This window comes from Arachis hypogaea, chromosome 14 (assembly GCF_003086295.3).
Source record: "Arachis hypogaea cultivar Tifrunner chromosome 14, arahy.Tifrunner.gnm2.J5K5, whole genome shotgun sequence".
NCBI classification, from domain to species: domain Eukaryota; kingdom Viridiplantae; phylum Streptophyta; class Magnoliopsida; order Fabales; family Fabaceae; genus Arachis; species Arachis hypogaea.
In genome coordinates this window covers 6,182,632-6,196,216 of record NC_092049.1, presented here as the reverse complement: position 1 = coordinate 6,196,216, position 13,585 = coordinate 6,182,632, and the positions used below count along the sequence as shown (strand labels likewise).

The 13,585-nt window shown below is 36.2% G+C and overlaps 3 protein-coding genes across 3 annotated transcripts; 1 reads left to right on the top strand and 2 right to left on the bottom strand.

Moving 5' to 3' along the window:
- Positions 1–417: 417 nt before the first annotated feature.
- LOC140178440 (serine/threonine-protein phosphatase 7 long form homolog) lies at positions 418–1,962 on the bottom strand. Its single transcript, XM_072215519.1, has 3 exons — positions 1,256–1,962; positions 1,091–1,181; positions 418–972 (listed from the first exon to the last, which is right to left on the bottom strand). Exons 1-3 carry the CDS (start codon positions 1,960–1,962, stop codon positions 418–420), a joined length of 1,353 nt encoding a protein of 450 aa, XP_072071620.1.
- A 3,311-nt stretch (positions 1,963–5,273) lies between these two features.
- On the top strand, positions 5,274–8,226 carry LOC112741223 (uncharacterized). Its single transcript, XM_025790110.3, has 2 exons — positions 5,274–7,171; positions 7,446–8,226. The coding sequence occupies exons 1-2, from the start codon at positions 5,663–5,665 to the stop codon at positions 7,779–7,781; spliced, it is 1,845 nt and encodes a 614-aa protein (XP_025645895.1). The 5' UTR covers positions 5,274–5,662; the 3' UTR covers positions 7,782–8,226.
- A 3,248-nt stretch (positions 8,227–11,474) lies between these two features.
- Positions 11,475–13,383, bottom strand: LOC112741221 (autophagy-related protein 8C-like). The gene is made up of 6 exons (XM_025790109.3): positions 13,070–13,383; positions 12,875–12,940; positions 12,675–12,730; positions 12,535–12,587; positions 11,835–11,953; positions 11,475–11,752 (listed from the first exon to the last, which is right to left on the bottom strand). Exons 2-6 carry the CDS (start codon positions 12,909–12,911, stop codon positions 11,658–11,660), a joined length of 360 nt encoding a protein of 119 aa, XP_025645894.1. The 5' UTR covers positions 12,912–12,940; positions 13,070–13,383; the 3' UTR covers positions 11,475–11,657.
- Between the last annotated feature and the right edge of the window lie 202 nt (positions 13,384–13,585).

The window sequence follows — 13,585 nt, the reverse complement described above, 5'->3', positions numbered from 1 at the left end:
AATTTCATCATCCTCACCATCGCCCTCGTCATCCGGGTCGTCTACTAGATAAGCATCGGTTTCTTGTTCGAGTGTGTTAGTGTCTTCCTCAATGAGTCCCATGTTAAGACGGTTAGGATTTTGACTATTGAGAACACCTCGTCCACCCTCACTCCTACTAGAGTCATCAACAGATACGAACCCCCCGGAAGCAACGGATGAGGTATGGCCTGGATACCTCGCATCCAACGAATACCTGCCTGGCATGAACTCAGGCTGATGGCCATATTGTGTTTGTGCGGCATCTGCAGCCATAAACCCAAGCAACTGGCTAAAAGAACCTCCTTCGCCTGTTTCAAACTGTGACATACCCCAATATTGTTGCTGCATTGGAAATGATGGGGTGAACTGTGTATGAGGTACAAACTGGTTTGAGGACTAAGGTTGTTCTTGTGGAAGCGGATTTGGAGGTGATATATGTGGCTCCTGTTCTTCATTGTCCTCATCCATATCCTGACTACCCTCATCGGTATCCTGCTCATCCATATCCTCATTACCCGCATCCATATCCTCATTACTCGCATCCTCTTCACCCACAAGATTTGACAAGGCTAAGCGGTTCCCAAATTTTGATCGGTACCAGTTCATGTAAGTATCCAATGGATGCTGTGAAGGGATGGAAAGTTCAGAAAGAACGTAGTGATACCTGTTTGTCCAGTGCATCACCCAAATTGAATGACTCGGTGCCGTGGCCCAGTTCAGATTCTTAGGACCAGTGAGAACCTCCCCATGCGCCTTATCCAGATTCTGCTCCTGATTAGGTACTCCCTGAATGAAACCGAACTGTCGCCTTACCCTATCGGTGGCATGCCACTCGATACATTCAAAGGACACCAATGGAACTGTAGCGCTCCATACAACCGATTGCATGTAGATTTCAGGAGGAATTATGTTCGGATCCACACGATCCACAACATAAGCAACCCAGACAAACTGAAAAAATAAAGGAAACTCATGATTACAACCCACAATTCAAATAACAATAACAATGCATCATAGTTTTGTTGAAGACCCTAAACCCGAAATTAATACTTCTTTAATTAAAACGCACCTGGCCTTCCTGAAGTTCATCAAAGGCTTTCCTAAAGTGAGCTAGCTTCAGATATCTATATCGTCGGTCACCACGCTCCCAGTTACGCCACCTAATATGATGTTTTCAATTAGCTCAAATGATTCTTAAATATCAAGAAACGGGTACATTGTAACATAATATTACCTATTTGCTAATGAAAAGCTGCGAGGTTCTCTAGAAAGCGGTGATAGATATGGCAGTCGGATCCAAGCCCAACCGAGCAGAAGTGTTAGTGGACCATCTATTTCCTTACAGTTATAGCGAGATGCCCTGCATAACGCCCTGTAAAGGTGTGCTAGGCATGCCAAACCCCAGCTATACTGTCCAATATTGACAAAATCACGAAGTAAGGGTAGAAACTTCCAGTGCACGCCTGCCCCAGACTTATCCCCAAACAAGATCGTCCCAATAAGCAACATAATGTGGCACCTCACATACCTTTGTATATTGATTTCATCGTTCAATTCTAAATTCTCTTTTAGATTCCGCAGCCAGGTCAGTTTTATGCAGCTAGATCTACAGTGCTCCTTACGCGGTGCAACGCCAAATTGAAGCAAACACTCCACCTCTATGGCTTCAAAACTACTCATTGTCATCCCTGTAACTGGAAGACCATCTGTGAGAAGACCAAGAATTAGAGCCACATCTTCAAGAGTCACGGAACATTCACCAATGGAAAGGTGAAACGTATGTGTGTCTGGGTGCCAACGTTCAATTAGAGCATTTACCAATGCTTTCTGACACTGCACTATCCCAATCTGAGATACATGATAGAAACCGGTAATTCGTAAATGCTCCTCCACCCTATCGTTGTACCGATCCGGAGGAACTGCGTGGTTACATGTCAACATTCTTGATTTCTACAAAAAAAAAAAAACAAAAATAAATTACTAGTCAGATAAAAAACAATTACTACCTTACTATCATCATCAATCATTTTACTGAATCCTTATATAACTAATTATTCTAACTTCTAAATTTATTTAATTAATCCTTAAAATTATTCATAACTGCAAATAAAAATCATTACTAATATATATATATTCCTAATCAAAATTCTCAATCATATTACAACATCAACAATAATATCTAATATTAATGACTCATTTGTTAAACATTTTTTCTTCAACAATAAAAAATATTCCTAATCAGTATATGCCATCATTCATATTCTAACAACGGTAACAATAAGTAACTTGCTAATAATAATTACTACAATTAAAAAAATTTAAATATTCTCATAACAAAAAAGCTAACATGCCTTAATTAAAATAATCCTACTAATCATTCAACAATAACACTATCTCACAATAACAATAACATTAACATCAACTTCATCAATAACAGTTATAGTTAATTTTTTAAAAAACCATTTAAAAATGATTAAGGTTCGTTCCTCATCACACATAATTATACTAAAAATTAATTAAAAATTTAAAAAAAATTACATTCTCTACTTAAACCATTCTGTTTACTTCTCTACTAACTAACAACAATAATAATAAAGAATTTCCTTATAATAATATTTATAATTAAAAATCTGTAAAAAAAATTTTTGAAAAATCTAACAAATATTGAAAAATTAGTAATAATCATTCTATTTATTTTCTTTAATTGCATTTTTCACAACAGCCATAATAATTAAATTTTCAATATTAATAAATATAAACATACTAAATTTATAAAATTTAAAAAAATTTTAAAAAAACTTACATAATCAGGATCATTGAGATAATGAATAATGTGAAGCTCAGATCGATCAACATCTTTAACTTTATATTTTTTTGGCATGATTGTTTCTCCTCCACCATGCAAAGCAGCCAGAGAAAGGATGAAGAAGGTGACTAAAGTTGAGAGTGAAATGTGAGAGAGTAAATGGTAATCGGATGGTGAGAGAGGGTTGAGGGGTCTTTGTTGGGTTTCAGGGGCACCGTTCGGGGTTAAGCATGAGCGCGACGCGTGTCAACTTTGTGACGAACTTGGACCATGCGATGGGTGGAGAGGAAATCGGACGGTCCATGTGCGGCATCGATCTCGGAGGGTCCGAGTTGCAAGCTTGAGTGAACAAAATCCACGCTTCTCGGACCGTGCGTGTTGTGCTTAGAACTCGGAGGGTCCGAGTTATTCACCCCTGACACCACAATTTTGTGAAGCACTTCCCACCCCCATACCAGAGTTCTACACTATCCATGCACCAATATGTAAATTAAAAAGCGTAAAGAGGTGTTTGTGTGAAGAGAATAATGACTAGCGTGTATAATTTATTTTTAAAAAATAACTGTTATGTGAATATTTGAAATTGATTCATATGAAGTAATTGATGTCTACTAATTTTGATCAATTTTGAATACCATATTAAATATAATTAAAAAGTTACTATATTAAATAATTCTTACCATATCAAAATAGTATTTAACTGTATACATCATTTAAAGTGAGCTATTTAATTGATCATTTTAAAATATCAAAAAACAAATTAATTCATTTAATCGACTTCAAGGAACAAATGATCATTACTGTTAAATCCCATAACGAGAAAGAAAAGCATTCAAGCAAGTTTCAGTAAAAAGTCATAGAACTTGTACAGAAAAGCTAGGTAGGGATTCATTTAGGGCTGTCATTTTGATTCCTATGGTTTTTGTCTTTCTCTCTCCCCAATTAACCAAAGTAAAGATAAAAAAAATTGAATAAGTCAATTTTTTATTTTCTAAAAAGAAAAAAAAAAAACAGAAACAAAAGCTAATAAAGCTGTTTTCTTTTCACGTAGTAGTTTTCTAGGGGACCAATGGGCAACGTACATAAAAGATGAACTCTACTTGTAAGATGCATCTCTTAAGATTCCTGTAGTTTGACTTTCATGGAAATTTGCTGCTGCTGTAAGCAAAAGAAAATTGTTGAATACATTCACAATGAATTTGATAGAGCAAGTGAATGTATGTTGGACATGATAAGTTCATTAAATCAGTTTTACTATTATAAGTAGTATGTTTAAATATGATATATGTGTTACGTTTTTATCCATAAAATAACTGTGTGTAAGATTGAAGGTTCGCTTAGCATTAGTCTCTTTCGATAATTGGCAAATATTGGCGATTGTGTTGCCTAGATGGGGACATTGGCATCAATATGGTCCCAATCTCCTGGACCCAACAGTGCGTATACAATGGTAATTAGAAGAAAAAAAAAATGAATAAATTCAAAGTTGCACCTTCTGAACTGCTCTATGCTTTGTGACTTTCAATCTCAACTTTAGACCAAATCTCCATGTAAGCTGTGAGTATCAAAACCAACATTGAAATGTTCTTTTATTTAAAAATGTAGGATGAAATATGTTGTTCGATCATTAGACTAAAAAATATTGAATTAATAATTAAAAACAATAAATTGTAATAGCTCTTTAGTATTTTTCTTTGTATATCTTTATTTAACTTTCTTTTCATATTATAAGAGACCATCTATTCAAGTATTATAGATTATTTATACAATGTGTATAATGGGCTATTGAGTTACAAAATGAACATCTTCTATATTATCTAGAATAACTATCTGAGTACTAGGGATAATAAACATCTTTCCAAAAGTTTAAACTGATTTTGGAGTTCATCAAAGATCAAACTCTTAACCTTTTGGATCTAGGTCTCTAATACCATGTCATGATACCACTCATCCCAAAAGCTTTAGTTAATAGGAAAAGGTAACACTAATTGTTATATCTCTAATACTCCCTAAACTTTCATTGTACACTTTGTACAAATATTCCATTGGCTACTCGTACTTTCCCTTTTTAATACCTGCAAATGTGGATTTTGTTTAGGTCTATCTCCATCTAATCTAGTTATTCAAGGACTAATCTGAATTTTTTTTTATTTAATTGCATTGTTTAAAAAAGATATATTGGATTGGGGAAACAGCAACATCACAAAAGAAATGTAATATTTTTATAAAAGGGGAGTGCTAAGAACAATGAAAATTTTGAACAACATAAACAACCACCAATCAAATGAAAATATACTACACTCTAATTTAATGTTACTAATTAAATTTACTCTTTTAACCCTAGTAATTCACATTATTTATTGTTCAAAAATCTTGTTGGTTACTTATATTTTTATATTATAAAAATATTTGATATTAAAAGAGACATGGTCCTAACTCCCAAAGTGGAAGAAGCAGCCTTTTGTCAGTAGATCACTCCGCAACACCTTGTCTTATTCGCTTCTTAATTTTCTTTTCATATAACCTTAGCATACTGATACTTAACTGCATACATGCAGCTCATATACTACCCCTTGCATGCATCTCCAAATTTTTATTATAATAATAAAGTAAGATAAGTGACATGGCAACAGGGAAGGGTAATAATAGAAGAGAAGTTAGAAGGAAAAAGAAAAGGCACAAGAAAACAGAGCATGGCATAATCCACGGAGCAAGCTTGTTCCCTTTGCATAGCATAACAGTTATTACGTACTCAATCATCCATCACTGATCACTCCCACCAACTTACGAAACCAACCCACACATCTTCCTCTCAGATAAGCAATTTTTCCAAAGATGGCCAAGCACGCCGCTCATGAAACTACGTCGTCTCAGGTCATCAAGCCAGAGCAGTATTCTCACAGCCCCGCCCACTACGCCGTCGTTATGGCTGACCACAACGCACTTTCTAGAATCATCTCTGAGCTGCCCCCATTCCCCGACCCGGACCAAATCAAAACCGACTCTGACGCACTCTCTCAAGAACTACTTTTCGAAAAGATTTCCGCCGTCCTCGACCGCCGCGACGTTCCGCTACGAGAAACACCTCTTCACCTTGCCGTCCGCCTCAACGACTACCACGCTGTCCGCGCTTTGGCTCTTGCCGGCGCCGACGCATCCCTCCAGAACGCCGCCGGATGGAACCCGCTCCAGGAGGCGCTCTGCCGGCGCTCCTCCGACATCGCGCAACTCCTCGTTCGCCTCCACCACCGTTCTGCATGGGGGAAGTGGCGCCGCCGCCTTCCGCGTCTTGTCACCGCTCTCCGTCGCATGCGAGACTTCTACATGGAGATCTCGTTTCACTTCGAGAGTTCCGTGATTCCATTTATCGGCAAGATCACTCCGTCGGACACCTACCGAATCTGGAAGCGTGACGGGAACCTCCGAGCTGATACATCTCTAGCCGGATTCGACGGCCTCAAAATCCAACGCGCCGATCAGAGCTTTCTCTTCTTCGGCGACAGCAATTCAGAGCTTCGAATCCCCTCCGGTTCACTGCTCGTGCTGAACCGCGACGATCGGACAATCTTCGATGCGTTCGAGCACGCGGGAGCTCCTATGAGCTATTCAGACGCCGCTGGGATCTGCTCCGAGACAAGCGTCTACCGTCCAGGAATGGACGTGACGAAGGCGGAGTTTGTCGGAAGAACGAACTGGAGGCGGCAGGAGAAAACGGAGACAGTTGGAGAGTGGAAAGCTAGGGTTTACGAAGTGCACAACGTGGTTTTCAGTTTCCGGTCACGAAAGGCCACTTCCACCAACGGCACCGTCACTGGAGGAGAAGCCGACGCGACGGCGATCGAGAAAGTGCTGCCGTTGGAACTGGACGAAGACGACGACGGTTTTCTCGTGGCGGAGTATCCGAGTTTTGGTATGAACAATGACATGAGAAGACACAGCAGTTTCGTGAGGGAAGATAGGGAGTGTGTTCTGATGGCAAGAAAAAGTGTGGACGTAGTGCTTCCTTCGGCAGCCCCTCAGCCTGCAAGGAGGTCATCGGCGAGCATTAAAGCGGTGCCACCTCAGCCACCAAGGAGATCATCGGCGAGCGTTAACATGACAGCACCCCTGCCACCAAGGAGATCATCGGCGAACATAAACACGGCAGCGCCTTTGCCGGTGCAGACGAAGGAGAAGGAATATGTGAAAAGCTTGCGGCCGTCCGTGTGGCTGACGGAGCAGTTTCCGTTGAAGACAGAGGAGCTGCTGCCGTTACTGGACATTCTGGCGAACAAGGTGAAAGCAGTGAGGAGGCTCAGAGAGCTGCTCACAACAAAGCTCCCGGCGGGGAGTTTCCCGGTGAAGGTAACGTCTTGCTCTCCCTTGTGATGGTTAGTTGGTTGACGGTTAGGTTTGTTGGGTCCCACAAACAGAACAGTTAGTCTTGGAATTGGAAAATAATAGATTATGATATTAAAATATTATTAGATGTAACGACTGACTGGATTTGACTTCTGAGTGTTGGAACCTTGTCCGCTCAATGGATTAAACATGTGATTTGACAATACAAATACAACCTGTAATCACATTATTGTTCAATAATTAAATAATTGAATGATTTGTTTTGGTGTGGGGTCAGGTTGCGATACCGGTGGTCCCTACGGTGAAGGTGGTGATTACTTTCACCAAGTTCATGGAGCTGAAACCTTTCGAGCAATTCTATACTCCATCCTCGAGTCCTTCACATTTGTTCAGTGAAGATGACGATGATGATGCTCAGCGAAAACCAGAAAGAGAGTATTCTTCCTTATCGTCTTCATTTTCATCGTCCTCATCATCTTCTTCTTCGGTGGCATTAGATTTGAATTTGGATTCAGACCCTTTTGCTATACCTGATGGGTATAGGTGGATTAGTAATATAGATGATAGATCACGGAAAGGAAAGAAGCCCAAGTCTGTGAGAAAGCCCAAGTAACTGAGAAATTAGAAATATTGACTTGGAGTCTGACTAGGAAGATAATTCATAAGTGACATAATGAATAAGGAATGATTATGTTTTGGTGCTAAAACTTGTATCTGTTATGCAGTTAATATGTCACGGCCGTCAGATTCAATTTCTAATCAGCAAGTGAGAAGTTATACAGGTGATTTTGGCGTCAATACTGATTGATAAAAAGTGTAATTAATTACAAGTTAGAACTGATGAATCTCTTTGCTTATTTCGTGGTTTCTGTTCATAATACCTTAGTAATAGATAGATTTTTTTTCTTTCTTTTTTTATCTGTGGTTGACGTTGTATTGCCTTTTTGAGTATGGTGCTAGGAATTGAAAGGGAAAGGGGAATTAAGGTTTTCGTGGTAGAACCGATGGCCAAGTTTAACTTTATCGTTTCTAATAGCATTCCCTTCCTATCGTCATGTAGTGGCAAAGTGGTAACTTTCTTTTCTTTTCAATGTCAATATTCCAGAAAACTACGATTTCTAACGTGGACAACTCTTGTACCCACTAAAAAATATGGCAATGAGAATCACAAGTGGCTTGTGCTCTCTAAATTTGCTGTACATGCATTTATTTTGTTAGGTAATCGTTCAGTCCCTGCTCTGTACCCAGAATGTCCACTTCAATTTGTTTAGTGCAGTGATTCCAAAATAATAACATGCGTTCCTTTCACTAGTCATTCAACAATTTCTAGTAATAGAAAGAAATGTTTGATATGGTCTTGGAGAATGACTAAAGATAAGGCAACCCATTGTGCTTTTTGACTGCTTAATATAGCGCCCTAAGCTATGATTACATGGACATAGATAGACAAATTTAAAATTCTTATAAGATATGGCGATAGGTATATATATAAAATATAAAATATTTTTTAAATAGATTGTAATGATATATTAATATTTTATTGATATTAATATATAAATCAATTTTTTAATTATTTTTAATATTTTTTAATTATATAAAATATTTAAATTATATTTTATTTTTTAATAATTAATAATATATACTATTTTTAAACTCATTTTAATAATACATGTTAAAAATAAGATTGGACACACTAATATGTAATAATATTTAAATGTATTTTTTATTAAGACATAGTTATTGGACATAAAACACACATATCAGACGAATGACCACGTGTATCGTGTCTAAAATGTGTCCGACATGGAGACATGACAAATCAAAAAAGTGTCCGTGTTTCATAGACCATAAGTGGTGTATCGTGTCTAAAATGTGTCCGACATGGAGACATGACAAATCAAGAAAGTGTCCGTGTTTCATAGACCATAAGTGTTGGGTTGGTTATAACAATTTTCATATAGTATGATTCAACTACGTTCACTTGAATTAGGCTCCATTTGCCTTTACAGCTTTATTTTCTTTTCATATATACACAACTCAGTCTCCCTTATACGTAAACATTACTTCCTTCTGATCTTTCGTTACGTTCCTTTTCCTCCTCGTTTTGGACGAGGCTTTATTTCCTTTTTCTTTTTTAAAGTCTTGAGTAACCAGATCTTTGACCAAAATTTCCTTCTGACTAGTATGTGTTGAAATAAAGATACAATTTCTAGGTTTTATTTTACTAGATGTAGCATTGGAACATAACTTATAAACACTAATAACGAAAATCATATATATGTTACTAGATGACGATATTACAAGGAATAAATGACATTATATTAATTCTAAGTAGCAGATACAACAAGAGCAGGGAGAATCCATGCATTGATACAATCTAAGTGGACGACGACAAATACTTTTGGACTAAGACAAGTTTAGAAAATGCTGGCCGAAGTATCACGACAATGAGACAAGGTTGAAGATTTTAAAATTCAATTACAAACAAAGTTTTCTTTGGTTAGATGGAAATAATAAAATTGGTGGGTTGGCCACTCAATTGTTACAAGATAAATATAACTTTGAAGAAATAAAAAGCAAATAGCAGGAAAAAATAGGCCATTTCTAACACCGCATCACTTTGTTCCTTTTAACAACTCCTCCCTATAGAGTTTCCCAAATCTAGTGCATCTAACACCGACTCATACAAGGTACTATTCACGTCTCCTCTATGACTATGAGCAACTCTTAAGAGTTAAGTAGACTTTCTAATAATTATAGTATGGTAGCGTTGAAAACTTGACATGGTCTTAGAATTTACACATTTGAGTATTATTTATGACATGCATGTATGAAAAGTTGCAAGTTTCAACAAATTTCAAGCTAAGACTAGTAATGTATGTATTTCAACAAATTTCAACAAATTTTTAGTGTATCATTTCCAAAATATTTTCCATATACATGAGCACTATTCTTTTTTTTTTTTTTGCCATTTTTTTCGGTTAATAATTCCTTCAGGACATCAATTAAAAAAACGAAAGTGTGAAAAAAAAAGTAGTTTTTTTTAATCTATTATTTTTAGCCAGTATTTTAAACGTGTTCATTAGACCAAAAAAATAAAAGATATTCTTTATTATTTTTTATTGTTTAACAAACACTTGTTAATTAAGGAGAGTGGATTTTGAAACTTTTTAACTTAATAAATACATTTAAAATTTAAAAATTTTCAATTAAAACCTTCTAGTTTGAAAACATTAACAAGTATTCTTCAAATATTCGTTAAATAAGCTAAAAAGAAACATTTTATTAACGAATTTATTTTTTAATAAATTATTCTGATGGTACTAGGAGACATGGGAAGTGAAAGTTGGGCTGATGTGTGGGGTGCTGGGGGTATTGGTGCCATGGAAAATGATGATGCCATTGGCAGCAGATCCCAAAATGACATGGATACCGGCGCCAACAACACCAAGAAATCTACCAAGGGTGGCGGTGGTTTCACCAAAGTCAAGGCAGTTGCAATGATAGGTGTGCTCAAAATCAAAAGCGGCACTTTAATTTGTGTCAATTGGATCAAGATCCAACTCAAGAGAAAGACTACATCCAAATAAATGGGATGCCCACTCCACTCGTTTTTTATTATTTGATTATTTCATTGGGTGCCCAAATGCGTATACTTCCTAAATCTACTTGTAGTACCTGAGAAAATTTTATATGCTCCGAAAACAAGTGGTTCTCTTTATTCTCCTTTCTTTTTTTTTTTATTAATCGCATTGTATCTTAAACCCTAAATTTTAAACCCAACAAATTAGACAAAAATCCAAAATAGCCCTGACAATTACTTCGAAAGACAACGAAGCCCTTGACAAAAAAAAAAACAACTCGACCCTTGACAATTACCTTAAAAGGACAACGAAGCCTCTGTGCCAAAAAAAGTTAATGTTTTTTTTTTGGTATAGGAACTAATCAGTCTCAAAAAAAAAAAAAAGGAGCCGGATTTGGTGTTTTTTTTTCCTTGGGGACCTCGTTGTCAGTCCTAGATAATTGTCAGGGACCAAGTGAGGTATTCACTCAAAAAATTATAATGTCAGATGGGAACACAGCTCCAATGACCTAACAACTCCGGAATTTTGGATGCACACATTCTTAATGGTGTACTTCATTGTTACTCAGGGAAAAAATAACAATAAAAAGATCAATCTTCCTTCAAGATTAATTAACACTAATGGAAATTTGGGAACTCTTAAGAATGTGTTTGTGCAAATTATAGCATCAAGAAGACGATGATGTTACTCGAACAATGCAACTAAGAATTAAAAAGAAAGTGTAGTAATCAATTCTCATCCATTGAAATTCATAATTTAAAATAATGAAACATAATCAAGGTGTAAGATAACATTGCTCAATATACCACCAAAAAAAAATTACTCAAAGGACTTTGTACCGATGATTAGCTGCAAATAATTTGCACCTTGCAGAAACTATTTACAGAGGTCATCATAAATTTCGCTTAGCAAGATCCAAAGGTGTTCTCCCCACTATAAGTCATGTAAAGAAAGCCATCCTGATCCTTATGTTCCTCATAAATAGCAGACATCAATGAAGCTGCAACAACAGGGGACTCAGTTCAGAAGCGCTTCCACAAAGGGCAAAAACAACATTTGGGTTAATGAGTGATGACACTTACCAGTTGGAGGTAGTGTGTTATTGACAAAAACGAAAATAGCCTTCTCAGCACCTAGCATCATTCTTTTGCGGACAACGTAGACAAATTGACCCACAGTTAAATCAGCTGGGACAAGGTATCTACAACATCACACAAGAGTTGCAACAAAATCAATTGAGAATCCTCTAGTGCACAGACTCTAATCAACTACATACATCCATCAACATAAATAGATATAATCCTATTGATCGAATATAAAATATGCAAATTAAAAAAGGTTTAGTCATTGAAATTCAAAGCATGCTCAAACCGATGCGTAATTTGTTAATCTCTTACAAATAGTTCAAAACAATTTAGCATGACATTCCAAATATTTACATAAAACCATCATCAGAACATGCAATTTTTTCATGACAATCAATTTTTTCATGACAAATATTTACATAAAACCATCATCAAAACAATTTAGCATGACATTCCAAATATTTAGCATGACATTCCAAACAAAGTGGCAAACAGAAACCATATAATCGTCAACACTCCTATAACATAATGAAACTCATTACCATCATCACAACATGCAATTTTTTCATGACATTCCAAATATTTACATAAAACCATCATACACATAATAAATGAACAAAGAAATCAGGTAGCAAACTAATATTCCAAGTCATAAAATCAGAAGGGTTAAAAATAGCACATGATAAAAACCACTTACTTCTTCTTATCAATCTCCGGAATATCACTTCTGTCAGCTTTCTCCACAATCACCTGCACCCAATTCTCACGTATGAATAAGAGTACTCCAATATATAAAAAATAACATAAACATGGAATGAATACATTGTGCAATCATACAGGTATTCTATCAGGATACTTCTCTCGAATTCGAGAAGCTTCACCTTGCCTTCTCTCTGAAAGGTATAAAAACATTAAGCTGTGTTTAGCATAGTGGAATTGAACAATAATCATGCCAACATAATCATCATTACAGAAAGCAAACCCCTTCTATATTGGGAAAAGAATAAATTAATTGAAAAAAAAAAAAAAGAGAATACCGAAAGGATGTTGAAGCTTAAAGGAGATTTTGGCCATATTGAAACTGGAAACAGAATTGGCGGTGCCTGCAATTCTCAAACAGTGAAACATCAGAAACCATAGCTTCCACGAACAAATCGAAGAGAAGAAGAAGGAGCAAGACGAAGAAAAACTGAAAGCTTTTTCAGGAAAACCAAGGAATTAGGATTACATACCTAACACGAAAGGATCCTCTGTTTTTTGTGTCTCTATCTCTCAACGAAACAGAGGCAATGGAGTGGGATGGATAACGAAAGAGGATATATAATTGAAATTAGGGTTTTAGAATTTTTTTGTTTTCCCCACAAAAGTCTTACTTATGGTTTTAGCTGAAGATTTGTTGCTTTTGTTAGTTAGCTTAGATTTGAGTTTAAGTGGAACACGGAACGTTATGTTTCGTATTGCCACTTTCGCAAGTAACCCAACTATGCGCTTCAAAAACGATGACGTTTTATAACTTTAACCTTCTCTGGTCTTCTACTTTTGGTGTATAAATAGGGTTAAAGCTCAAACCAAATCCTTATTTAAAATTTGAAAAAAGATAAGATATGAGTTTGAATTTAAAAATGATAATTTTGTGGTTGTATATTTAAAAAAATAAAATTAATTGACAATATCTTTACTAAATTGACTTGATTGTAAGATAAAATATAAGAAATATTTTAAGTGCACCGAGAATATCGGTACTTCAG